Source organism: Sorex araneus, chromosome X, assembly GCF_027595985.1.
Source record: "Sorex araneus isolate mSorAra2 chromosome X, mSorAra2.pri, whole genome shotgun sequence".
In the NCBI taxonomy this organism is placed as follows: Eukaryota; Metazoa; Chordata; class Mammalia; order Eulipotyphla; family Soricidae; genus Sorex; species Sorex araneus.
The window spans coordinates 316,386,793-316,414,262 of NC_073313.1; the positions used below are offsets into that span (position 1 = coordinate 316,386,793).

Here is a 27,470-nt window from a genome sequence, read left to right on the forward strand (position 1 = left end):
ATTTCTGTCCCATTTAATTTTCCCATTTTCTTGTAATTATTTAGGAATGTAATTCGCTTTCCAAGTATGTATGTGTTCTAGATGTAGTTTTAATTTATAATAGTAAAATCAGAGAATATATGTTATGTGACTTGAATTCTTTTACTTGTTTTATGACCCAGAACACAGTACATGGTGCTAACGTTCCTGTGTGCCCTTGCAATAATATGCATTTTATTGTTGCCGAATAGAGTGTTCTATAAATATTCATTTGGCCAAGCTAGTTTGTGTTATTCATGTATTTTATTTACTTACCAATTTTCATCTACTTGTGCTAACTGGATAATCAATTGATTATTCAATAAATACTGGAGTTGGCTACTAAGAGAGGACAGTTACAATCTCTAAGGACAGTTGTGTCTGTTTTTTCATTGCAATTATATTGCTTTTGTTTCATGAGTGTAAAACTCTGGTTTGGGATTACTGTGCAGTTTTGATGAGTAACTCTTCACTGTGACCAAGCCCTCATAATCCTCAGTGAACTTTGGTGCTCTGATTTCTACTCTAAGGTAAAGAAAAACAAAACAGGAGAATTCACACTTCCTGATTTTAAAAAAATTATATTCCCTAATTTTCTTACAAAACTATAGTCATTGAGGCAGTGTGACATTGGTATTAATACATATGTGTAGATCAATAATAAAATAGAGCCCAGAAATAAACTTTTATATATAGTCAAATCATGTTGGACAAGGGTCTCAAGACCACTCAAAAGTAAAAGGGCAGTATTTTTCAATAACTGTGCTGGCAAAATAGAATGTTTGTGTGCAAAAGAATAAAATTGATCTCTAACCTAAAACCATATAAAAATTCACTAGAAACAGGACCAGAAAGATAATCTAAGATCATATCTGTATTACAGGTTTAAATAAATCCTATTATGATATGCATTAATGTAATTTTCTTCATTTTTCTTGTACTTGAGTTTACTGAATTTTTTGGGTCTGTGAGTTTAGACTTGCAACCATTTTGAAATTTAAAAAGTCAATCATTTTTGCATTCAAGTATAAAAATATTTTCAGAACTGCAAAAAGTGTACAATTGTTAAACAAGTTGTAAAGACTTTATTTTTTTAAAAACTCAGTTATTTTTCAAAATATATTTTACACTCCACATTAGGTACTCCAATTATACACATATTTGGCTGCTGAAGTTGCCCCACAATTTTCTAATGCTCTGTTCTTCCACCCTTCTTTAGTCTTTTCCAACATTAGAGTATTTGTTGTGCTTTATTTTTATCGTATGTCTTCAAGTTCACTCAGCTCTTTTGCAATGTGTAATAATTTTGTTCATTTTCTCATTCTTTCAATTTCATCTCTAGGAGTTTAGCTTGGTGTTTTATATCTCCTCTGCCTTATATATTTAATCTTTTCTCTAGTTTTTCCATAGGGGCCACATCCTGCAGTGCTGGGGCCTGGCCCATATCCAAGGATGCTGAAATGAGGTGTAGGGAAGAATACATGAGTTCATATTAGCCAAACAACCTGATATCTAGTAAACGACTCAAGAAATTTTAGAAATTTAGGGGCTGGAGCAATAGCACAGTAGGTAGGGCACTTTCCTTGCTCATGGCTGACCTATATTCAATTCCCAGCATCCCATATGGTTCCCCAAGCACTACAGGAGTAACTCCTGAGTGAAGTCAGGAGTAGCCCCTGAGCTCTGCCAGGTGTGACCAAATGCAAACCCCAACCCCAAACCTTTTAGAAATGTAATATATCTATACGAGGGACTACTACTGGACAAGAAAATAAGGTGAAGTATTGATGTGTGCTTCTACATGAACCTTGAAAAAGAGCATGTGAAGAAAAAGACCATCTATCATATAATAATACTGTGTAATAATATCCTAAAATGTCCAGAACCATAAATGCAGAGGGGCAAGAGTGATAATACAGTGGGCAGGGCACTTGCCTTGCATGCAGCTGACCCAGGTTCGATATCTGGCATCCCATATTGTCACCTGAGCACTGTCAGGAGTGATCCCGAAGTGCAGAGCAGGAGTAAGCCCTGAGCACTGATGGGTATGGCCTATTAAACAACCCCTCCCCTGCCAAATAAGAGCAAACTAAGCCATTGAGTACCAGGATTGGGAGCAGGGTCTGGGGCTGATTGTTTGACTGCTTTCTAGTTGGAGTGATGCTAATGATCTTAGAATGATTGTGGTAATGTCTGCACAACTCTGCAAACTCAAATGAAAAATAAACTGTAGCAATGTAGCACTGTCATCCCATTGTTCATCAATTTGCTCGAGCGGGCACCAGTAACGTCTCCATTGTGAGACATGTTACTGTAATTGTTTTTGGCATATCGAATATGCCACGGGTATATAGCTTGCCAGGCTCTGCCGTGAGGGCGGGAAACTCTTGGTAGCTTGCCAGGCTCTCTGACTGGGATGGAGGAATCGACCTTGGGTTGGCCACGTGCAAGGCAAATGCCCTACATGCTGTGCTATTGCTCCAGTCCCCAAAAATAAACAATCATGGGAAAATCTTTCTAGTTTTGGAAAGACAGATAAGCCTACAGATTCAAGGAGCAGAACAAACCCCGAGTGAACTGAGAGACATTTGTACCATGATAAACCATTCATCAGACTTCAGAAAACTGAAGACAAAGTAACGCTGTGTGCACATATGGTGTCATTTGGAGCTTGAGCTGTTACAGGAGGGTCCAGAGATGTGACAATGACCCAAAAACAAACTAAAGGACAAAAGAGAAGGAATGTGTTTCACATAATCACCTAAAAACACTTTACGGCTAAAAACAAAGCAAAACCAGTTACCACTAATCTTAAGGTATTGTGAATGATGAAAAGGTAAACAGAGTAAAGCAAGCTTTTGTAAATATATAAAAGGAACTTGCACATTTCTCAAAAGGCCCTTCCCTTGGAGCTCTGCAGAAATAGCTGATTTCTCAACAGTGTCATGAAAATGAACCAGTTAATGTGGATGAAGCTAAAAAAGTAAATGGCTTAGTTGTAACACAACACTGCTGATGCATTAAATTCCCCCAAAGACCAATAAATCAACACACACACACACACACACACACACACACACACACACACACGAAAACGGAAGACAGAAAAATTATTGGAAGCACAAGAGACAATGTGAAAAATAACTGGCTGAAAGCAGATTTATTATAAATAACAATGGAGTCCAAAGGAACAAGTTTCCAAGTGCTATAGGAAAAGAACTGTCCACCTTGAAATTTGTTTTTTTCTGTCCTCCTGCATAGGGGTCCTCAAAGCCCTGGAGTGACACAAGCTTGGTAGCAGCATAAGGGGGGGTTTGGGGTTGGGACTGGCACATTTGGTTGTGGTGCCTGGGATCATAGTTGGCAATGCAGGATGCTGGGATCACACTTGGGGTCTCACACCTACCTACAGGGTAGACACTCCACCACCCCATCACAACCCCTGGGTCCCTTGAACGTGAATTCTTTATCTGGTCCAACTGTTCTTTAGGAATAAAATAAAAGCAAAACATATGAAGGAATGAATCCTAAAATATTAGAATTCTAAGATATTAGAATACTAAGATATTAAATAAAATAAATCCTAAAATTAAAAAAAAGTTCTTGAAGCAGAAAGAAATTGTGGAAGGTCAGAGATCAGACATAGTATACTGAGGAAGATGCTTGCGTTACATGTTCTATCCCTGGCACCATACTCAACCCTTGGAGTTCATCACCAGGAATGATCCCTGAACGCGGAGGCAGGAGTAAGCCCTGAGCACTGCTGAGTGTAGCGCCCCCGAGGAGGAAGAAAATGTGTGAGATCACAGAAAGCGTATATATTCATCTCACCCCACTTCCTGGACAGAGCTTCTGAAACATTCCTACCCTAAGGATTAAGTCTGCCAGGAGCATTTTTTGAACCAGCATTTGGATTTTCAGCCCAGTTCTTGACAGAGTCCTAAAGCCTCAGTTTCCTTGAGGAAAGCTGCATGTTCCATCCTAACGAGGTCACTCTTGGTGAGTTCCTGGATGCGACTGGTCACCATCAGTACAACCAAGCCAGGGAAGAGGCTGGAACTTCCAATCCCACCTCCTGCTCCTGAGAGGGGCTGGCAATACAGTTGACTAAACCTCTAGGATGAAAACTCCACAAAAATCTCTTGCGTAGGGGCTTGGACACTTTCCCAGGTTGGCGGACACGCTGCGGCGCGGAGTGGCCCAGAGGAAGCCTGGCAGTACAGGAGGCCCAGCCTCACTGAGCTGCCCTAAACATCTCTTCCTTCACCGATCCCGCTATAAGAACCCTATACAACTCCTGTCCTGAGTCATGAGAGGTGCACAAGCAATTTAACCTGACCCCAAGAAGAGGTCATGGGCCCCTCGAATCTGACTGGTTGGTCATCACGTTAGAGACACTCAGACTTTGGACTGGCCCTGTAGGCTGGGCTGGGACAGTCTTGAGGGACTGAGCCCTTAGCCTGTGGAGTGAAATCTTCAAGTGCTAGCACTGAGTTAAATTACAAAGTAATACATAATGAAATTATAAAACTATTAATATGAAATGTTAATCATCATTATCCCGTTGATCATCAATTTTCTCCAGTGGTCTCACTAACGTCTCCATAAGTCCTAGCCCTGAGATTTTAGAAGCCTCTCTTTACTCGTCTGTCCCAATGGTGCCGCATTCAAGGGGCTCAGGGGCAAGAGACTCTGCCATATAATACATATGCAGTCTTTATGCTAGAAACTTCAAATTCTGACAAAAGGTATCAAAGACAATCTGAAAAAGCAAGGTGAGATACATTCCCCAAAACAGGATCTGCCTTTTCTTATAGTTGGCCCTTTGTTCAAATTGTTGCATTCTTCGTCATATTCTTGGCCAATTGTCATTTTTCTCTATTTCAATACTCATCTTTAATGCTTCCTTTAGGAACCTTGATACCATACAGATGAAGTGATCACTTCATACAGATGAAGTGATCCACTCTTTCTCAGAACATCCACAGTTCACTGACTCACTATTTTACTGAACTGTTCTAATTAATTTGGTATTTGCATCCATATTCCCTACTTCATGGGTTCACGGTGGGTAAAGACTAATATGTACCAAAGTCCAGTACCCTGCCAACTAGAAGATTTGACATACAACATGGTTGGAAGAAGTAAATAAAAATACCACCAGTTCATTCATATTTAAGTTCAGATAGCTGATAATAAAGTCTTTTCTCTTTTGATAAAAGTGCAAAGGGTGGAAGCTGACTTAAGGGTGAGGCAGGTGAGAAGAAAAGAGCTGGAGTATGAAAACTCTGAAATGTTAATATAAACTAAATATAGGGTAATATAATTATACACCATCTGATATCACAGGAAACGGTTTCAAGAGGGAAGTTCTCACATATCAGTGTCTCTGCTTTCGGAGGCCACACCCAGTAGTGCTCAGGGCTTACTTCCAGTGTGCTTAAAGGTCACCCCTAGTCTAGGATCATCTAGTATTGGGGATGAACCCATGGGTCCGACCTGTGAGATGTGTGCCCCAGCCCGAGCAGCTCACCCACCCAGTTAGAAATGATTTCCGCTATCACAGCAGAGCAAAAGTAAGGGAGAAACCCAGGAGAGGGGTTTTTCCCCTACTCCAAATGATAAAGATGACTCTGAATAGAAGGAAAGAACGAGTGAAAGAGAAAAAACTGTGTAAATACAAGAGGTTCTTTTGGCTCCTTATCTAGTTTTCCAGACCAGTAGTTTTTCTTGGCTGCAGTTCACCAGTCCACAGGTGTCAAAAACCACTGCTCTAGACTATATTTGATGGTTGAACTCACTGCTCTAACTCTACAAAAAGTCTAGTATTGTCTAATATTGTTTTCGACGTAAGTAAAGGGCATATTACAGCAATTAGATAAACAGGGGAGGGGAAAGGGACTTACAGAGACTAAGATTGCTAGATTATACTCATATTGGTAAAAAAAAAACACAAATATTATAATGTAATACCTATAGTATCTATACAAATAACTACGTAACAAAGATAGAAAAAACAGATTTTAGGGACTAGAGAGATAGTACAGCAGGTAAGGTGCTTGCCTTGCATGCAGCTGATCTGGATTCCATCCCCGCCATCCCATATGGTCCCCCAAGTACTGCCAGGAGTAATTCCTGAGTGCAGAGCCAGGAGTAACCCCTGGATATCACTGTTGTGCCCCCCAAACAAACAAACATGCCCACCAGAATTTCAGCGTCTCAAAAGAACAGGGCCCTTTCCCACTCTTCAACTTTCTAACTGTGACTGTAATCAATACTTAATAACTCTACAAATGAGGTTAATAACACTCGTATCATATGAGTCAGAGTTAATATATTAACGAGAACTGATGTCAATGGTTACCGACATACCTACGGGTGCTCAGGGGTCACGTGATTGATGCCAGCTATTAAAAGGGCAAATCATGGGGCTGGAGTGATAGCACAGCGGGTAGGGCGGTTGCCTTGCACGTGGCCGACCCGGGTTCGATTCCCAGCATCCCATATGGTCTCCTGAGCACCGTCAAGGGTGATTCCTGAATATAAAGCCAGGAGTAACCCCTGTGCATCGCCGGGTGTGACCCAAAAAGCAAAAAAAAAAAAAAGGGCAAATCATGGAGAAGGCAGTTGCTGACCCTGGATATCTCTCCAGCTCCTTAAGCCTGGTTTCACTTCACCTCACTGTGGCTAGCCTAAATGAATACTTAAAGTAGTTTTGAGCTTAAGATGTGTAAGAAAGTTCTTATACAAGCATATGGCCATGTGGGAATTAAAGTTATAATAATTTATTGTTAGTAAATAAAGAATTTCAGTGGGCCTTCCCTTTAGAAAAAAAAAAAAGAAACAAACAAACAGAACAAGGTCGCATTTCGGGTGAGAGGCTGTGTTCCCCTCTGGGTGCTGGCCAGCGGGCAGCTCAGGTGGCGGCTCTCTTTAAACCTGACCACACGGAATGCTTCATTCTCTGTGCGGCCTTCACGTCCTCCCAGTCCAGCTTGATGTTCGGAACGTCATCTTCTGGCTCTGGGTCCTTGCTCAGAGCCCCGCGGGGGGATGCGACCACAATGGGCAGAGGGCCACACTCTTCCCGGAACTCCACCACATGGAGTCTCTTCTTATCAGCCAGCTGTTGATGGGTTTCCTGGGAAAGAGGGATTGAGAACGCCAGGTTAGATGCACGAGGTGCAGCAGTCACTGCCAGGAGGAAGCCCTGCACGCTGGGGGGACATCGACGCCGCCTCAGGAGACAGTCCACCCGCAGCACTACCGCTCTGGCCCCTCACCCACTTCTCTCCTAAAACTCAAATATATGCACAATTGTAGCATCTAGGCCCAGGCAGCCATAAAATGAACGTGCAATCTCATCTCATGAAATCTCTGAGTATCACTGGTTCTTGAATGTGCTCTCTGTAAGCCACACACTGGGCGGCCATCCTTATAAACTTCTGCAGCTCCTTGATTGGCCCTCACCTAGTCACCAGTCAGCAACTGGGGCTTCTTTCTCAGTAACACACTGCACAATCCCGGATATTTTAAACTAAATTTCAGGGCATTTTAGTTCAGTCATCTCCAAAAGGATTGAAAAATTCCCCATACCTGTCAAATCTAAAATTAACAGTAATTCAAATCAAATAGTATCCATAGAAATGGATACAGTTGTCAGATTAAAAAAAAAAAAAATCCCAGATTTGTTGGAATCAGATTGTAGAAAAGACTGGTATATTATAAATTATTACTAGGGCCAGAGTAATAGTGCAATGGGTAGGGTGGGTAGGGTGCTTGCCTTGCACACAGCTGCGCAAAGCCAGGAGTAACCCCTGAGCACCAACAAGTGTGGCTTCCCCAACCACCTCCCAAAAAGAAAAGAAACAAGCTGCTTCATAAAAGCAAAAGAATTCAGATTGCCTATCTTATAACGAATAGCATATTGCTTAAATTGGCAGCATTTTTTTTTTGAATGTCACAATAAATACTACTACCTTTAAAAAAAAATGCTGACGGCTTTTTAGAAGAGGTGATTCATACTAATTTCATTGGGAGAGTTGAATTACTAAAATGAAAAAGAGGGGCCAGAACAACAGACAGCAGGGCACTTATCTTACATTGGGCAACCTGGATTCAATCCCCCGCATCCCTCTGGTCTCCTGGGTCCACCAGGAGTGATCCCTGAGTGCAGGGCCAAGAGCACCGCCCAGAGCACTGCCAGGTGTGGACCCGAAACCAAAATAAAATAATAATTTTTAAAATAATAAAATGAAAGAACATTTGGCCTGTGTAAAACCAGTTCCTTAGTTACATCAATCTGGCCTCTAAATTTGAATTCTATCGTTATTTTGAACGATATTTTAGACAATACCAAAACACACAGATGCTCCATAAGACATTTTACCAGTTTTCTTATCTTTTTAATTAATCTTCCTAGTTTAAGCCAAGACATGTAAAGCTATTCCATAGATCCTTTCATGCTGAACTAAGCCTTCATCATCTTTAGTCCTAAGAAAGCCTGACCACGTCCTGGATACGTGGAGGGCAGCCACGGAGGCATCTCTGGAATCAGCTGCCTTTTCTACGCCCCCTGCTCTGCTGAGGTTTCCAAATCTTTCAAGGGCAGGTTGGGAAGGGATGCCAGAGGGTGCATGCTGTCACAGTCCTTCCTCTCCACCCAGGAGCCAGGAGGCCAGCAGTCTCTCCCGGTCTCAGAGGGCAGTGGGCAGGGGGCAGCAGGCAGAGGGCAGGGCAGTGTACAGCCACACAGAGCAATAACTATCCAGACTGACGTTGACGGGCTGACCGGATCCGACTGAACTACTTGTACAAGTACCACCCAGATGCTGCTGCCCCAAAACCTCTCAGGTCTCCGGAGGGGAGTGACCTGCCAGGAACCCTGACTTTCTCTTTCGACTTCACACTTCTGCATTGTTGGGGCTTTAGAATATGCATATGGTCCTTTCAAAACAAAACAGAGATTGTACACTGAATTCTGAAACTTCAAAATACCCATCACAATGTCAGGTGGAACAGGTGAGTTTTCATGGACTCTTGAGTGAAACAAACTTGCCTCCTGGAACATCAACAACTCAAATCACCTGATCCTCAGGGGACCGCAGGGCCCCAGGGCTTGCAACACCCCAACTCCAAGACATGTTTTGAAGGGCAGGGAAGGGTTACCTGGCGGGAGAGTCCATGGAAGAAGCCGCGGGTGAGGTTGAGCATGTTGGTGGAGCCGGAGACCTTGGCATACATGTCCTTGATGCCAATGAGCCGGCACATGGTGATGATGGCCCGGTGGCAACGGAGTCCATAGCCTAGGAAAGGGGGAGGAGTTAAGGGCAGCAGACCAGGCCCAGCTCTTCCCCGTGCCCCTGGACAGGGGAGCTCTGGCTCATGCTCTGCTTCCACCAATTCCCTCGTGCTCCCTGATGACCTGCCAGGCATGCATTTACACTGTGTACCCTAAGTGATCAAAAAATCCATCTACAGAAACTCCCTGAACATATGGGGGAAGAAAACACAGCAAGGCTATGCTGTGGACCTGCAGACATCTCCTAGCCCGTGCCAGGCCCACTACAATCAGAAGGATCAATTGCCTTCCCTGAGCATTCGAGCTGTTTGGAGCAGAGGCGCCACCTGCCCTGGGCTTCAGCCCTCCCTCCTCTGGAATCACCGGCCCCACCCAGGGCCTGTCCTTACCTCCTAGCTAGCCTCCAGACTTCGTATTGCTTCCTTACAGCCATTCGCCCTGCTCTAGTCTACCTGCCACCCCTTCTCCAGGGAGTGCTTTCAAAGCACAAATCAAGAACATTGCCCATTTGAAGCCTGTCGCTTCCCACTATTCTCTGCAACAGAACAAAGAAACAAAGAATACCACTGCCAAGAAGCCTTCCGAGCTCTACCCTTGCTGACCTAACCCTGAGACACCAGCCTCCTCTGGCTGGCTGCCCCCGCTTCAGGACTCTGTGCCCTCAACCCGGCTATACTGTCTTAGATCTTTCTCACCCCCAGTCTCATTCAAATCCCTCCTTCCTACATGCCAACCTCCTCTGCCTGAACAACTGAAGAGGGCCCCCTCTCTCCTCCAGCCCTCCACCCCCACCCCACACCCTACACAGTGGCCTGACTAGAGAACCAGGGTTCTGTTTGCCAACCACTGTGTCCCTAGAGCCTAGATCAGTACCTGTCAGATCGGAGGAAAGAGGGAGATAAAAAAAACAAAAACAAAAAGCATTTATGAAGGCACAGATGTTGGTATAACTGAAACCAACCATGAACAACTTTGTCATTGTATATGTCTCAGTGATTCAGTAAAACTTTTATTAATTTTTTTAAAATACTTTTTATTAAACTGATAAGAACAGATACTACACTTGGTCTTAGCCAAAAGGCCGAGAAGCGATTAAAATACTTTTTAATGGCACTTTTGATCAGCAGCCAAAAAATGTCAGGACACATATCCTTACTTTATGACTTTTGGGTCATACCCAGTGGTTCTCAGAAGTTATTCCTGGTTTTGTGCTTAAGAATCACTCCTGGCAGGCTTAGGGGACCACATGGGATGCTGGGGATCAAACCCAGGTCAGCATGTGGAAGGCAAGTACCCTCCCCACTTATCGCTCCAGCCCCACACACATCCCTAATTTAAGTCAAAACAAATGCTCTAAGAGGAACTCCTGACTGTGCAGTTTCTAAATTTTTTGATGCTAATTCAATATAGATATGCAAAAATCTTATATCTGGATACAAATGCATAAAACAGTCTCACCTAGAGCAGAATAAATTCTACTTCAAAAGTTCTGGAGTTCTCCAGGACACCTTAGGGAGGAGGTGTGTGTGTGTGTGTGTGTGTGTGTGTGTGTGTGTGTGTGTGTGTGTGTGTGTGTGTGTGTGTGTGTGTGTGTGTGTGTGTGTGTGTGTGTGTGTGTGTGTGTGTGTGTGTGTGTGTGTGTGTGTGTGTGTTACGGGAAATGCTTTGCCATGTTGTATGAATGCTAAATACCATCGTATCAAGGCCAAGATAGGAGGAGGGTGTGTGTGTGTGTGTGTGTGTGTGTGTGTGTGTGTGTGTGTGTGTGTGTGTGTGTGTGTGTGTGTGTGTGTGTGTGTGTGTGTGTGTGTGTGTTACGGGAAATGCTTTGCCATGTTGTATGAATGCTAAATACCATCGTATCAAGGCCAAGATGTCCTGGCTAAGGTTTGGAAACACCACATTCTCTACGCTTCTTGGAGTCCCATCACACAGCACTGCATTAAGGACTCTGAACCTCCCAGATCTCCCTCTGACTTCCAGTTTTCCCAGTCAGCATCGCTTCACAGCAGTTCCTGCTAGTGTTTGCTCACATGGTACATACACACAACTCCAATACGCTTCTAGAATACAGCACGCTGTTTGAGCTCCCAAATCTAATTCCTGAGTCCCAATACACCAGTAATGAGTGTATTAAACTATATAAAAACCCGAAAAATGAAACTCTGGTTAGAAGACAATTAAGACTTTCGAAAAGGTACCTTCTGCAATTAAAATGACAGCAGTTCTTTCAAGGATCAGAGATGAACGCACAGGGACTAAGATGCTTGCCTTGCACATTGCTGACCCCAGTTTGATCCCAGGCACCACATGATATCCTGAGCCTCCTCAAGGGTGATCCCTGAACACTGAGCCAGGAGTCAGCCCTGAGCACCACTGTGTGTGGGCCCCAACCCCAAACCACCACCAAACTACAGCCGCCCTTCAAAAAGCATTCAGATGCAAAAGTGTCCAGACCAACACTGTCTTATAGAAGTATCATGCAAGTTACAATTTGAAATTTTCTCTTAGAGGCTTTTTTCTCAAGTAAAAAGGGTAAAATTCATTTCAGTAACATGCACATATAAGCAGTACAATAGTGTCCTTCCCTTCACATTCTCTTTCTGGGCCAGGACTTTGGAACGCACTACGTATCTGTCATGGAGAAGCCACCAGCCTTGTCTCGAGTTCCAGCAGCCACAGAGGCTAGTGGGTGCCACGCAGGGCTGTGCAAGTCTGAATTCTGTGTAAGTGATCAACTCAATCCTCCCAGTGATTAAAAAACATGGTTTCCATGGGTCACATACATGACTCGTTGACGTTAAAGCAAAAGCTAAGTGCTGGCACAACAGCACAATTGGTACTGCATCTGATTCTTCACTGTTCTTGATTTAATTCCATGCCAGAGTTCCACAGCATCATGCTAGAAGGTCTGATATGAAAACTTTTTGACAGATACTGCTTTATGTCTTCCCACCTAAACTTAATGAGAGACACACAGGGTTCTAGGAAGCCACTTTTACTGCAGAACAGCTGGTGAAACATACACCAAAGTATTCAAGAATGCACAGCCCCAGGACTCTGGACTCTGCCTGTCTTTTTCCCAGCAAAGAAGAAAGCAGCCCCAGCTCGGAGTCTCAGGAACACCTGGCTCACAAGCTGTCCCATCAACACTTGTGGATGAGACGTAAAGGCGGGGACTGAATAAGCTTATCAAGGACTCTCAGAACTAATGTTCCCAGCAGCCCAACCACTCGCCAGTTACTGTTTTCTATTCCTAACATGCTCTTCGCTCCTAGAGTTACTAGTAGGACCTATGTCGTCTGCTTGTATAAGCCCGGGCAGCTTGATGGACCTCTTCTACCTTCCCCTTAAATCTATCATCGACTTTTCCATTGTGTTGTTTTCAACCTAAGTTCAAGGGAAATACAACAAACAAGAAGAAAAAAAAAAAGACTTCAAGTGTAAAAAGTGAGTAAAAATAAGGGACAGAACAAAATTATTTTAATTCCTCAGCTATATCTAAAGGCTTTTGAATTACCTTTGGGTTTCTTCTTCATCTTGATATGTGTCCGTTTAAATGTTAAAGAAACGTCATGGTATACTGAAAAACACAGAGAAGATCCTCAGCTTTAATGCTCCTGCAAATATCACACAGCATTTAAAAGCACCTTAAGCATGAGCATACAGGGACCAAGGATGAGAACACACTCTGATTTTAATTATTACTCAAGAAAGCAAGTTTGTTTCTCTATCACAGTTATTTATTTGTAAGAATAGTAGTAATGTGCAGAGGAAAAGAAAGACACCTACAGAGAGAAACTGTCATACATAATAAATCAATACCGTGAAAATAAAAAAAAAAATTACCACTTACTTGTATGTTCTTCATATCGTTCTATAAAATGCAAATAGTGGACCGCTCTGTTCTTTGCCTGAGAGAAGGAACATGTTCTTACTTCAATTGCTGGAATTTGCATTTTTCTGAGACTTAAAAAAAAGCTCTTCTACATAACAATTTCAGTAAATACTTCTTAAAGTCAAAGATTTAATCTAAAAAATTAATCAGCCATACCATCACTAACACATTTAAAAGGGGGTACGGGGAAGAGCAATAGTAATTCTTTAATAGCTTTGAACATTATTAGGGTTCAAACTTTCTCAGTTCTCTCCTAATTTTGGAAGATTATCACAGTTCTGACAAAATAACATGAGGAGAAAAAAAGTACAGATAGATACTTCTGAGACTATCTTTTATAAAATAAGTAATTTTTGACATCAAAGAATGGTACTTATTTTTATATTTTTGTTTTGTAGGTCCCATGGTGCCTAACACATAGTTTACTATCACCTACGGACCCTTTAAAAAAAAAAAAAGTGTCCATACTTTTCTGAATGCATCCATCCGGTCAGTGGCTTTCCCAATGGCAAAACCTGGAAAAGAAAAAAGAAAAAAATTATAAAATGGCCTAAATTTGATACATTATCTTCTACCATATTTGAAATTTTAGCCCATACAGTTTCACAGGACTTCATTTTTCTCAAGTCCAGAATACAAAATAAATGAGGGGCTGGAGCAATAGCACAGCGGGTAGGGCGTTTGCCTTGCACGCCGCCGACCCAGGTTTGATTCCCAGCATCCCATATGGTCCCCTGAGCACCGCCAGGGGTGATTCCTGAGCAGAGCCAGGAGTAACCCCTGTGCATTGCCAGGTGTAACCCAAAAAGCAATAAATAAATAAATAAATAAATAAATAAATAAATAAATAAATAAGCACAAGACTATAGTGACAGGCTGAGATGTTTAGGACCATTTTAGAAGCATTAAATTTGAACTTACCTATGAAGATAAAGGTTAGAAACCCAGTGTTACCTTTATAAAGTCTCTAGGTAAGACTTAATCTCTAGGTAAGTCTCTAGGTAAGACTTAATGCACAAAAATGCCAAAGACCAAAAAACAAAAAACCTGTACTCCTGCTCTAGTTAAGGTAAGCGGTTTTGATCACTTTGTGCTTCTTTGGGGGTCATACGCAGCAATGTTCAGAGCTTACTCCTCGCTCTGAGCTCAGTGATCACTCCTGACACATGATCTGAGGATCATATGTGGTGCTGGGGATTGAACTGGGGTCAGCCACAGGCAAGTGCCTTAACCTATCTCTCCAGCCTGATTTTGAACACTTTTAAAAACAGATCAAAATAAGCTGAAAGTTGGGAGATAAAGACACTGCTACAGAGTGATACTCTGATTTCACTGAACATCAAACACTGGATTCTTAAGTAAGCAAAGCCTTAGCCCATGCTACAAGATTTACCACAAGGCAACATAAATCTAATTTTTCATTTGCTGTTATCATTTACTTCCAAGAACATCTTTTGTTTTTAAATTACACACAGAAAAGTAACATAAGACAATAAAGATCTTTGAGATCCATACAAAACAGCTGAAAACCTGGGGGAAAAGGGCTGTGGATTCCAATTTCTATTTTTGGGAAACCAAGGAAACTTTTAGGAAGGGCATTATTAACCCATGACCTATACTTAACTTAATTTCTGATTTCTGATTTCTTAAATTTAAGATAAAGTCTCAATATCATAGGGTTTTGGGGGCTGGAGCAATAGCACAGTGGGTAGGGTGTTTGCCTTGCACACGCCCGACCCAAGTTCGATTCCCAGAATCTGATATACAGTCCCCCAAGTACCACCGGGAGTAATTCCTGAGTACATGAGCCAGGAGTAACCCCTGTGCATTGCCAGGTGTGACCCCTCTCAAAAAAAAAGTTTTGGGTTTTTATTTTGCTTTTATTGGGGATGGGGGGATGGTATGTGGTACTGGGGATCAAATCCAGGTTGGTGGCGAGCAAGGCAAATACCCTATCTGCTGTATGACCATTCCAGCTCCCAGGATCATAAAGGTTTTTAAACCTTTAGAAGCCAAGTTTATTAATCTTTGCTTCTGAAATTTTGTCTTGCTTTTTTTAATTAAAAATTTTTTTCAACTAAAAAAACTTCTTATTGAATCACTGTGAATTGCAAAGATAATTATGATTGAGTTTCAGGCATATAATGCCCCAACACCAAATCCCTTCACCAATGCCCACTACCCTCCACTCCCCAGTTTCATCCCGCCCTGAGAGAGGAAGAGACTCAGAAAGTTTCTTGCTTTGAAGATTATATGTAAACTGTCCCATGTTTCTCTCAAGGAAGACACAATGCCCCAGCCCCAACTCCACACAGCACCGCCTCGTCACACCCCACTTGCCTGCAGCTCCCCGACCATTGCCCACAACGACCAGAACCCGAATAGATTTCTTTCTTCCTTCTTTTGCAGTCATATTGAAAACATTTCTTACCTAAAAAACAAAACGTCTCATAAACATTTCACCTCGAGGAAAAATCTGGGTCTGGAGCTGGAGACATGCACAGCCCCGGCTGAGTCCACAAGCACCAGCAGAAAACTTCCTTCAAGAAAGCCTCAGGTGGTGGAATATGTGCACTGGTGAAGGGATGGGTGTTCGAGCATTGTATAAAACTGAGACTTAAACCTGAAAACTTTGTAACTTTCCACATGGTGACTCAATAAAAAAAATTTAAAAAAAAAAGGAAGCCTCAGGAGTGAAGCAGGAGAAGACAGATTTTGTCTAACAATTTCCAGCTTTACACCCACTTTAAAGGGATCCAAAACTGTACAACTCAATACACTCTACCTTAATGTGACAGATAAAACTAAGTCGCTGATTAAACTTTGACCATTTATAATTGATTCTAAGATATATCCCAATATCACATATCTTTACACATTTAAAAAACTTCCTCTTTAGAGATGATGCAATGTAGTACACAATGCAGAAATAATTAGCATTGGACTGGATCTCTAGGCTAATGATTAGGTTCAACCAAGAATAGAAAATTTGAAAACATTTCCTTATAACAAACTACATCTTCACATATTTAAAGGTTAAGAACTATGAAACTGCAAATAAAACCACTTAAATAGCACCTCGTTCCTTACCCATAAAATAAGGTTCAATGAAAAGAAAGCTCGAATCTACTCCTATGAATTATCTTACAGGAAATCACCCACATATACAAGGATTCTTCAAGGGAATTAAATTCCAAAATAGGATAAACTGGGACCCAAGTCATAAACAACCTGCAAAAATATTTTAAGTTCTGTAAAGCCTCTGATATTAAAGAAACAATACATATGCATGTTCAATCACAAATTCAGTCAATGATTATTCCAAACAGTATTTACACTGAGTATTTACTGAGTGCAAAGGAAAGCTGACAATTACAGAGAAAGTTCCAGAAAGAGTGACTGAAAGTCACTTAATAAAGGCATCAGTTTTAAGGGGTGCAAGCAGCCATATGATCATTCCCCCACCACGAGCTGGACATTCACTGCCCCGATCCAAGCTTTCTGCCCCTACTTGTGGCTCCTCTTGATACTTGCGACCTGAGCTGAGTGCCAGGTTCAGCTAGTTTAAAATTCAAAGATAGACTGTTATGCTACTTTAGCTTTTGGAAGAAAAAAATTCAAAATGATCCCAAAATTTTGAGCACACTGATGTCAGGGCACCTCAAGTATCAGCCCTGCTCTATTCCCTACCCAAATGGCACTGGTCACAAGCAAGTATCTAGTAACTGAAGTTTATTTCCGCATCCACATCAGGTCTGTGTCTAAGGGGAAAGTTCTGCATGCAAAAGCTTTTCCTCACTGTTCTCTCGACCTATCCGCCCTGACTTTTCCAAAGACTAAACTAGGTCCAGAGCGACAGTACAGCAGTAGGATGCTTGCTTTGCACACGCCAGACCCAGGTTCAATCCCAGGCACTCCTGGCATCCCATATGGAGAGTCTGGGTGTGATTCATGGAGTGACTCCTGGGTGCAGAGCCAGGAGTAACCCTTAAGCACCACCCAATGTACCCCGACCCTCCCCCCAAACAAACAAACAACAACAAAAACTAAACTAGCCACTTAATTTAGCATGCCTACCTCAAGGATTCTGGTATCAAAATCCTCGTATGTTTCTGCAGGGAGAAAAGAAATAAGCACACAGATAAAATGTGTCTGCACTGATAATGTACACATGCATTTCAACACAGGTCCTGTCACCAACTCTTCCTTACTTCCTTACAGATTTATTTGCAGTACCAGTGATCAGACCTAGCACCTCAGGCACTTTGACAAGCACTCTAACTCCAAGCTACAGCCCTGGCTTTATCACCAGCATTTTTTTTTTTTTGGCTTGCTTGGTTTGGGGACCACACCTAGCAATGCTGGGGATTACTCCTGTCAGGGCTCAGGGGACCATATACGGGTCACTGCGTCCAAAGTAAGCACACTACCCGCTGTACTATTGCTCCATCCCCTCTTGGGTAATTCTAAAGCCAGTACCACATACCCTGCCTTCTTATAGCAAAATACTCTGGTGACCATGTTCATCCAGTGCCCCCCTCACTCTCAGCAAAGGCTCCCAGCTGTACCTCAGGACTCAACAGCCCCCAGAGGTCACTCTCACCTACCCTGGAGCCCATTCTCACTGCCAACAATATCAGGGGGCACTGGGCCCGGCACCCTCTTCCCCACTCATGTCTCTATCTAACGCATTTCCCTACACTCTGGGCCCTCTTGAAGGATTTCAGCCTTTTCTCTCTCCCTTATCTTCGTCCTCATAAAGGAAGCAACTGGGTTAGTTCATTCTCCACCTCTCAACTCCACATCTTCTCTCTTAAGCCAAACTTAAGGAAGATGCCTGGTATTTTATTTCTTCTTCTCCTACTTCACAAGAGAATTTTTCCAGTGACATATTTACTCAGAAGGGTGCGGGATGGGGAGGGTGGACTTGGTTTTCCAATATGACTGGGCAAGTATTCATTTTATTTTAGTCATGCTTATAGGAAGCTTAATGGCAATGATCCGGTTTACTCTCTATCAAATAGCACCCCCCAAACCAGAGGGGCTGCTCCAGAAGTGTGCCATGAACAGTAGGTGGCTCATCGATAGATCCACAAGCCACTCTACCATGTTTCAGGCTTGGAGAAACCATGTTGTCAAGATTTCATAACCCAACACTTTGCATCCTGTTTGTAAAATACTCCTTGATAATGAGCCTTCTAGTGCCCCTAAAATATAGCTGGATAATAATGTGAATTTACACAATGACACCCAAAAGCAATAGAGACAAACAAGTAAATAAAATCCTATGAAAGGATCCAAGCACTACCAGAATCTCTCTCAGAAAGGAAGGCAAAACCAGGTCTCAACTACCTCCATTGGGACCAGGATCAGGGGGGCCAAGACTGACGCCTCCCCACTGGTTTCCACTCCATCCTCGCTCCCGTTTAACCTTCATTTTCCTCTTCCGGTCCCACTCTTCTCTTTGCTGGACCATGTTGGCCTCCACCTTCTCCTGCTCTTCCTTGCTTCTCTGGGTTATGGTCTGCATGGCTCCATTTCTCATCAGAGGGACATTCAGACCAGGCCATAAGAAGCCATGACGCCCTGAAGGTTTAAAAACATACAAACTAAGAATCTGCAGCGGGGGTAAGCATTCATTTATAGAGTGTTAAAGTCCCAGCATCCGAAATCTCCAGAACTCAACCGCCGAGATGCCCATGGCCGCTCTCCACACACTTGAACAAGCATCACCCACACATGAATCTGTAGAAAAACCCAGGTATGCGAAACTTGTTACTGAAAACTCCAGACTCAACAGAACCAGGAATGGGTGACCTCCCCCACCTCCCCCTAATTCTGGTAGCTTGGCAGTCACACCCACACGCTGCCAATGGTGCCATATAATCTCATTAATGGCCATGATCCAAAGACTCAATATAAATCTCTCGGAAGAGAGCATAAAACAATACACCATAGCAATGCCGCCGGACCTCACGCCAGGCTGTTTCATTCAGGGCAACCCGAAGGTGGGCAGGTGAGGCCCCTCCCCACCCCAATGGAGCCATCCCCAGCAGCAGAAAACCTCCAGAACTCAACCGCCACCATGCTCACTGCCACTCTCCACATGCTTAGACAAGCCTCATCCATGAGTGAATCTATTCCTGTACTGCGTGGCCGCGCAACAGCTCACATACTTTACATCACTAATATACTTAGAATAGCACACCACATTTGATTGGGATTAAAGTAGAAGGCAACCAATCTTACAGGGAAATATACTTATATAAATATAGATATAAGCACACATGGCTCAACCTTTAACAACATGTTATTAATATCCTATAAAAGGGCTAATGCCTCCTGGGTGAAATATAACAATCTTCACATACTTTCCTCTAAGAAAGCTTTTTTGTCTCATTTTTAGTGAATTATTCACAATAAGCAACACAAAATAAATTATTTTGGTTCTGCTTTGGGGGAAGGTTTGGAGTTTGGGATAGAAATATGGTGGTGGGAAGGTGTAATGGTGGTGGGTTTGTTATCATGTATTTATTAAATGTAACCAAATATTGTAAACAATTTTACAAAAATAAAAAATGTTTTTAAAAGTCCCAGGCACTATCAGTTGATTTTAGATGGAGCTACCCTAAAAGGTGGTAATCCCACTTATGATATTACAGACAGAAACTATCAGGGACGAGACATAAATGTGCCTGGACAAAGACAATTTTAAACATCATCTGTAAAGGCTAGAGCAATAGCACAGCGGGTAGGGCGTTTGCCTTGTATGCGGCCAACCCAGGTTCAATTCCTCCGTCCCTCTCTGAGAGCTACTGAGAGTATCTCACCCACACGGCAGAGCCTGGCAAGCTACCGGTGGCGTATTTGATATGCCAAGAACAGTAACAAGTCTCACAATGGAGACATTACTGGTGCCCGCTCGAGCAAATCGATGAGCATCAGGATGACAATGATACAGTGATACAGTGATCTGTAAAGGCAAAAAAAAAAAAAGTGACCTGAAATAGCCAACCTGGGAAACACTCCACACTAAGAAAAAAGGATGTGGCAGATCTGGAGGTCCCAATGTGGAACAATTCCCAGACCTACTCCTGAGTGAAAAAAGTGAACTATAATGCATGCCAAATTGTATAATTTAACAACCTCTCAAAGAAGAAAACACATTTTCATTTTCATAATGCTTGCATGTAAAGGCATTCTAAAACATCAGAAAGAAACATGTTCAAATGAAATCAGCAGTTATTTTGGAGAGTAGCACCTGAATTTGGGGAGAAAGAAAGGGTGTGGAAGGGGATTTTTTATTTCTTTACCATCTGAATTTTGTATTGAGACACCTTACCTATATATGACTGTTTAAAAATACAATGCAGGGTGAGTCACAGAATAACACCAATGCAAACAAGTGATCTCTCGAGTAAACTGAAAAAAGCTGCTCGACCACAAAATCATTAGTACCAAAGAAACATTTCAGTCATCACAGTACAAAATGTCTGTTCAAAATATCCCACACTCTTTTTATTCTTTAAAAAACATGATTATAAACAAGTCCACATCCCAGAGTTTCCCAAGCTAAGACCTATAGGTGGTTTAGTTAGAACAAAGTGTGGCCCATGGGTCATCAATAACTGTTTTTGCGCAAGCTGAACAATCGTGAGAAATGTTTGCCAACTCTCCACTTATTCCATCTTCTCTCCCTCATCTTCCAAGTAGACACTTTACATCTGCTTCAGGTTTGCCAATCAACTGAATGGATGAATTCCTTTCTCTGGGATTCTCCCCCAACCTCTACCCAAATCATGGGGCAATAATAAGCTCTTGCTAAAACTTATTTGAAGATAATAGATTCTAGTCCCCTTCATGAGAAATGTTTTCATGCTTGTAGTAAGTAAAATGTAAAATGTAGGGAAACCTTTAAAAGTACATTGGCTGTCTTTCTAAGTAAACTTACCTTCACCAATGATTTGGCCTCGGTTCAAATCCTTTCTCTTCTTTTTCTTAGTTCTTTTGCCTCTTCCTTTTCTTGCTCCAGCACCAGTCTCAGCTAACGCACCTTTCCACAGCTCATCTGCTGTCACTGTAATAAAAGTTGGGTTTTTTTTTTCAATTTGATCCAAGGTCTCCAATAGAACCAAAAGAAGCTACAAAAGGTCAGTTTGACCTGTATCTTTGGGGCTATGAAAGTAAACTTAGAACTATTCCTTGTACATATTAAATGGTTACATTTGGAACGCCCAGAGAGATCCTATTGGATTTTCTTCCACAAAGAATGGCCAACATTCAAATCCAAGTTACTTTCCAACAGTTTTATTCCTCAAACATTTTATCAAGTATGGTATAGGCCTCATCCCCCTCCTTCCTCATTGCAATCACTGAGATCATCAATAACTATCCTTCCTAAATATAGATGTCTACATTCAAAAAAGAGTATTTCAATCTACATCCATAAACCCCAATAACTAGGCAGTTTCTTCTCTTCTTCTGCAAACACTCTAAATATCTGCATATCCTTCAGCATGAAATGCCCAAATTCACCTGTAAGTCTAATGAGAGTCTAAGTGACCCACAAGAAAGAATGAGTATGTGGGATCTAATACTTTATACCTGTGTCTTAGGGTATAGGTCTTAAATCTTGCTTTTCTTTTACCTTACTCAGTGATTCCAATTTTGCTGATCTACTTCTACTTGAAATATTTTTGTTACATTCGCATTTTATGCCTGTAGAATATTAAGATTCTTTATATTTGACCACTACTGAATTACACTGCTGTAATTACATCATTTGTTAGATTTAAGTTCTGTCTTCCCAAGGACTTCGAGCTTTCCATAGTTTCACAAACTGACTTTATAATCACTGATTCTGTTCCATCACCTACTTAATATATAATCAAAGCCATACAAATGATATATTAGTTAAAAGTCTAATCCAGACAGAGATAGTACGGGAAGAAAGGCACTTGCCTTGTATGCAAATGATTCCTGTTCAATCTCTGATACCACATATGATCTCCTAAGCACCATCAGAGGTCACTTCTGAGCACAGTGGGAGCGGGCTTCCCTGCCCAAACACACAAACTTTCTAAACTGCATGTAAGTACATGCCTGAAACACTAAACATATTCTGGAGAACACTTGACTATCTTCATTCTTCTCTGATGAACCTTTAGTACAGCCGGTAGGGTGTTTCCCCTATGGGCAGCAAACCCGGGTTTAAACTCCAGCACCCCGTAAAGTTCCTCAGAGCCCTGCCAAGAGTAATCCCTGAACAGAGCCTGAAGCAAACCCTGAGCACTGCTGGGTGTGACACAAAAACAAAAAAATTCGATGGTACCCATAAATGCCATCAAGCACATAAAAGTTTACAATTAAAGCATTTTTAAAGTGGCATTTTAAGAAGTAAATCAATTAAACAAGTTTTCACTTAGAATCATTATAAGAAAATTACTCATTAAAACTAAATTTAAGATTTAATTTTCAAAGAGCTTAACACAAAGGTACAAAAGACTGAAAAGTTCAATTCATGTTTTTACAAACCATGTAGAAAATAAAGGTTTGAAAAGTCGACTGTTAATTGTTCATATCATAATACTATTAAAAATTATTTTAAGAGGCATTCCGGAAGGTCACAGGCAACCTGGTCCTGAGGTCGTGGTGCTAATCACAGAGAGTGGACCTGCCAGCTTCATGCGGGAGGCTATGCTGCTGGGTGGCCCTTGGCCCGCACTGCTCCACAAGGCTGCAGAATGCTGGTCACTCAGCCAGGGCCCCAGACTGTCGGGCTGGGTGGGCAGCACTCCGCTGGCTAGTGGAGAACAGCAGAGCAGGGCAGTCCCTAGTGACCAGAGCTTTTCCCCCGAACCCCCCCCAAGGCTGATGAATATCCCTTGTTTGGGGCCCAGGGTGGACACAGGGGTGCATGGCGGTCTTGCTCCCGCAGCCCGGCACCAGGAGAAGGTAACGGGGGACCCGTCATGGGCCCACGGGGTGCCCGCTCACAAGCGCCGAGAAGGAAAAGAAAAGAAAGATAATTAATTTTCCATCTTGGAAAATATTTTTTCCCCTTGTCTTCCAGTGCCGGCTCTGAGCCAGGCGCTTGCTGCCCCCCACAGACTGGGAGACTGTCCTGAGTCCCAGTGGCTTTGGGGTCATAGGAGGGAGGAATCTGGGGTCGGAGGGTCACAGGGACCCTGGGTGGGGCAGATCCAGTCTGAGGTGAGCCTGGGGGTGAAATGGGGGGAAGGAGGAGGCCAGACTGGGGTGGGGAGCCCCAGGAGGAGTGGTGCAATCCCACAGCTGGCTGCAGAGACCCTGAGGGGCGGGGCCCCAGGGGGCCAGGGGGAGTAGGTGGAGAACAGTAGGGAAAGGCCTTGGTTGGGGCGGGGCACTGAAGGAAATGGGGGGGCAGGCGGAAAAAAAAAGAAAAAAATCGGTTTTAAGCCTGCCATAGAAGCAGGTGGAGGGGTGGGGGGGCAAGAAATTGTAACACTGGTGGTGGTAAACTGTGTACTGGTGAAGGGATGCGTGCTGGAACATTATATAACTGAAACCCAATCATGAACAACCTTGTAAGTATGTATCTCATTGTGATTCAATTAAAAAAAAATTAATGGTTTTTACATTTAAAAGCCGTCAAAATATTTCTTCAGATTATAAAGGAAAGCTTTGTTTTCGGCTTGTGGGTCATACCCAGTGTATGCCTGGCTTTGCATTTAGGGATCACTCCTGGTGGAACTTGGAGGACCATATACAGTGCAGATACTAAACCCAGGTCTGCTGCACATAACGCATGCACCTTACCCGCTGTACTATCCCTCTCACAGTTTGATTTTTTTAATCAAGAAAATCTAGACAATATCAAGAATGTATTAGATCAAATGAATATTTTTTCTTTACTCACGTAAGCTTGTATGTTTCTGACAAAACTGAAGTTATGCCATATGTATTAGTACAGCAGCATTTCTTAATATTTTAAGTCGTGTTTCATACTTTCTACTATCACTCATGAACACAATTTCAGTGGCTGCAGAATGAATTAGGTTGTTTTCATAGAGACTTTTCTATTTAACTTTACAACTTGCTGGTCTAAATTATGAGTAGCTCCTGAGCACTCAGCACCACTTGGTTCTGAGTAAAAAACAAGTAAAAATGAAAACTTGCTGGCTTAAGATCTAATTAACCTGATATGCTCTTTGAAATAGATTTGTTAACATCAATTCTTTCTATCATTTTTTCTGGAAAGGTACAGATGAGTTAATACGTATCTATTAAAGTTTTTAAAGTTATTAAAGTTCATGTTTTTAGATTCATGCACACACACACAATCTACAGTGACATCCAATTTGATGCATGAACTATTTCTCTCTGACTCATGCTAGGTAACACTGCTTGCTAATTTGGGTCGAAGGTATTAAGATGACGGTATGGCAGAGAGCTAGATTTATAAGTACAATGTTAAATATTCTGAGAAAATCCTACACATCCCTTTTTCGAATTTTTTAAATATTTCTTAGAGATCTAGAAAATTGAAAACTATCTCTCCCCAGAAACAGCAAAACGTAGGCTCATGCTATCTGAACCGCGTTTACCCTGCCAGAAGCTAATTTGTTATAACTTGAGAGCAATAAGCACATAAGGGTACAGAGTCCTGTTACTGAGGAAGTGAATAGGCTAATGTGCAGGGCAGGTGTGGAGTAACAGTACAGAAATAGGTCATATCTGTATTGATACGCGAGAGACTTCCGCAATAAGGCAATCTTTACCCACATAATGAAACTTCTCTAGAGGTGAGACTGCACTGAGAAGTGACTCGGGACCAAGAATGTGCCATACGAGGCTGCAGGGCCTTTTTTCTGCCTTTGGGCCTCAACTAGAGGTGCTCCAGGATTACTCCCAGCTCTGTGACCAGAGATCACTCCTGGTGGTGCTCAGGGAACCTCATAGAGTGCTTAGGGGACCACATCAAATCCTGGTCGGCCATGTGCAAGGCTGCAGCTGACTCAGTAACCTCACTCAATGGCTGCATCATTCTAATTTTTCTTCTAAACAAAATATAATTGATCACCATGGATGACAGTTATTCAATTTTAATTTCTCTTAAATTGACTAATGCTGAGCTGTAAATAATTTACTACCAAACAAGCTAATTTCTGTTGAAATTGAACTCTCAAATACCATCACAAACAAGAGTGGATGCTGGCCAAATACCTACTTAAAATTAATGTTTTCTGATTAGATGGCCTAATTCCATAACTGAAAACACAACTGAGGAGCAGAAGTGCTAATACTATGAGTAGGGAGCTAGCCTTGCACACAGCCAACCCAGGTTTGATCCCCAGCACCACCAGGAGTTATTCCTGAGCACAGAGCCAGGAGTAACCCCTGAACATTACCAGGTATGGCCCCAAAATCAGAAAAGAAAAACAGAAAACACCACAACTGAAAACAGTTTTGAACAGATTCTTGAGACTCTCATCAGTAGAGATTCAGAGGGTAACTCAATGCCCTTTCGGCATTAAATGCCTAAACTGTGGGGATGAAAGTAAACTAGTGCTCCCTGAGAGGTCCAGTTAATAGCATGTGAGATAATTTGACAACATACATAAACAAGACCATTTTTGTTTCCAGAATATATCATGTACTAGTTATCTCATGTGTTAATGCATTTAAGGAAGAAAAACCAGTTTCAAAAAGCAGCTTTTAAGGTACCATGTAACTGATGGGAGGCTTATGGTCACTGCACCTACATTTGGTGAAGAAGCTATAGGGTCGACGCTGCTGGCTCATCAAGGTTCCAGGAGAAGAAACACAGCACTGTGTCTGCAAAGCGTGAGCCAAGCCTGAGAGAAGACGGCTGTCTCTGGTTCCTGGCGATGTCCAAAGGCCTGCAGGCAGACAGAACAAAACTGGAGTTATACCCTTTGCTGCTTCAGAGAAAACCAAAACAGCGACAATAATCCCATCATTACACACAGAAAAGTCACTGAAATGTCAAAACTGGGGGAAGAGCACACCCAGCTGTGCTCAGGGGCTACTCGTGGCTTGGCACTCAGAAATTACTCCTGGTGGGGCTCAGGGGACCAGATGGGACTTACATATAGCAAGTGCCCTACCTGCTGGACTATAGCTCTGGCCCTGAAATGCTGAAGTTTTATGAATCATTTTGAGGACCATCTTTTGGCACTTTTTTTGGAGGGGGTTAGATATTTGTGGGAGATGGGACAGCAGCGGTGTCCAGCGTGGTATTCAGGAGGCCTAGGACCCCTTTCTGGTCAAGGGGTTTCTCTGCCAAGGAAGCCAGCAACTCCATGTGAGGCCGAGAGTGCAGTGCTGCTTGGCCCTGCAGTGCCAGGGATTGCCCAGGCCTCCCAGTGGTGTTTGGGGCCTTCCAGGGTTGTACCCAGCAATAGTATGTATGGGGAACTGAACCAAGGTTGACCAGGTATGTGCCTAAATCCCTGGACCATCTCTATGCTCCCAAGAATAGTCTTCCCTGAAAAAAACAAAACTCGGGGCTGATAACCTAATGCCTAATGTCAGTTCTAGTTAGAAGAGTTAGTTTGTCCACACACTGCATGAATGTGTATGGAAAAAAACCTTTCTTCTGCCTTTGGGCCTCAACTAGAGGTGCTCCAGGATTACTCCCAGCTCTGTGATCAGCGATCACTCCTGGTGGTGCTCAGGGAACCTCATAGAGTGCTTAGGGGACCACATTAAATCCTGGTCAGCCATGTGCAAGGCAAGCACCCTGCCTGCTGAACTATCAACTCAGCTCCTGGATGGAGTTGTCTAAAGACAGAAGCACATGTGTCCCCAAACACTCCTACCTGTCAATTCTGGGAAAATGGCGACCCCTGCTGGGCAGAGCATCCAACCCTCCAGGACTGCAAACCAGACCAGGAGACCCTTAGAGGCTAACTCCAGAGAGTATCCCCCAAATCCCCCCGACACACACACACACACACACTAACAGTGATTGCATCTAAGAATGAAAACTGACGCATTTAGGTAAGGCATCAGTATAAAGATTATACTGATTATGTAAAGATTTTACTTTATACATTTTGAAATATTTTAATCATATGCAAGATCACTTTTTAAAAATGCTTCATGGTCCCCACCCTGCTAAAGCCAAGCAGCCACACTCATGGTTCACAGCTGCCACCAGGCCAACAGTCCAGCTCTGCTGCTTCATGACTAATCTCCAAAACACCCAACTTTCTATGTAATAGGTCTCTTGTATCAGATAATTAGGAA

At 42.6% G+C, this 27,470-nt stretch overlaps 1 protein-coding gene and 2 pseudogenes across 2 annotated transcripts in view; 1 reads left to right on the forward strand and 2 right to left on the reverse strand.

Moving 5' to 3' along the window:
* Positions 1 to 1,118: 1,118 nt before the first annotated feature.
* LOC129399992 (ribosomal biogenesis factor-like) lies at positions 1,119 to 3,572 on the forward strand (annotated as a pseudogene).
* Positions 3,151 to 27,470, reverse strand: part of MRPS5 (mitochondrial ribosomal protein S5) — a 29,719-nt gene continuing 5,399 nt past the window's right edge. The window contains exons 3-12 of one of the 2 annotated variants that reach the window (XM_055122015.1): positions 25,961 to 26,098; positions 21,169 to 21,294; positions 18,570 to 18,803; positions 17,295 to 17,329; positions 15,558 to 15,648; positions 13,686 to 13,732; positions 13,176 to 13,233; positions 12,840 to 12,902; positions 9,187 to 9,323; positions 3,151 to 7,159 (exon numbers count right to left, since the gene is read on the reverse strand). In XM_055122015.1, the coding sequence (XP_054977990.1) occupies positions 6,935 to 7,159; positions 9,187 to 9,323; positions 12,840 to 12,902; positions 13,176 to 13,233; positions 13,686 to 13,732; positions 15,558 to 15,648; positions 17,295 to 17,329; positions 18,570 to 18,803; positions 21,169 to 21,294; positions 25,961 to 26,098 (1,154 nt within the window). In that variant the 3' untranslated portion in view covers positions 3,151 to 6,934. Of the gene's footprint in view, positions 7,160 to 9,186; positions 9,324 to 12,839; positions 12,903 to 13,175; positions 13,234 to 13,685; positions 13,733 to 15,557; positions 15,649 to 17,294; positions 17,330 to 18,569; positions 18,804 to 21,168; positions 21,295 to 25,960; positions 26,099 to 27,470 lie in introns of those variants that run through there. The other variant, XM_055122016.1, reaches the window with a different exon arrangement.
* On the reverse strand, positions 10,245 to 10,412 carry LOC129400286 (U2 spliceosomal RNA; annotated as a pseudogene).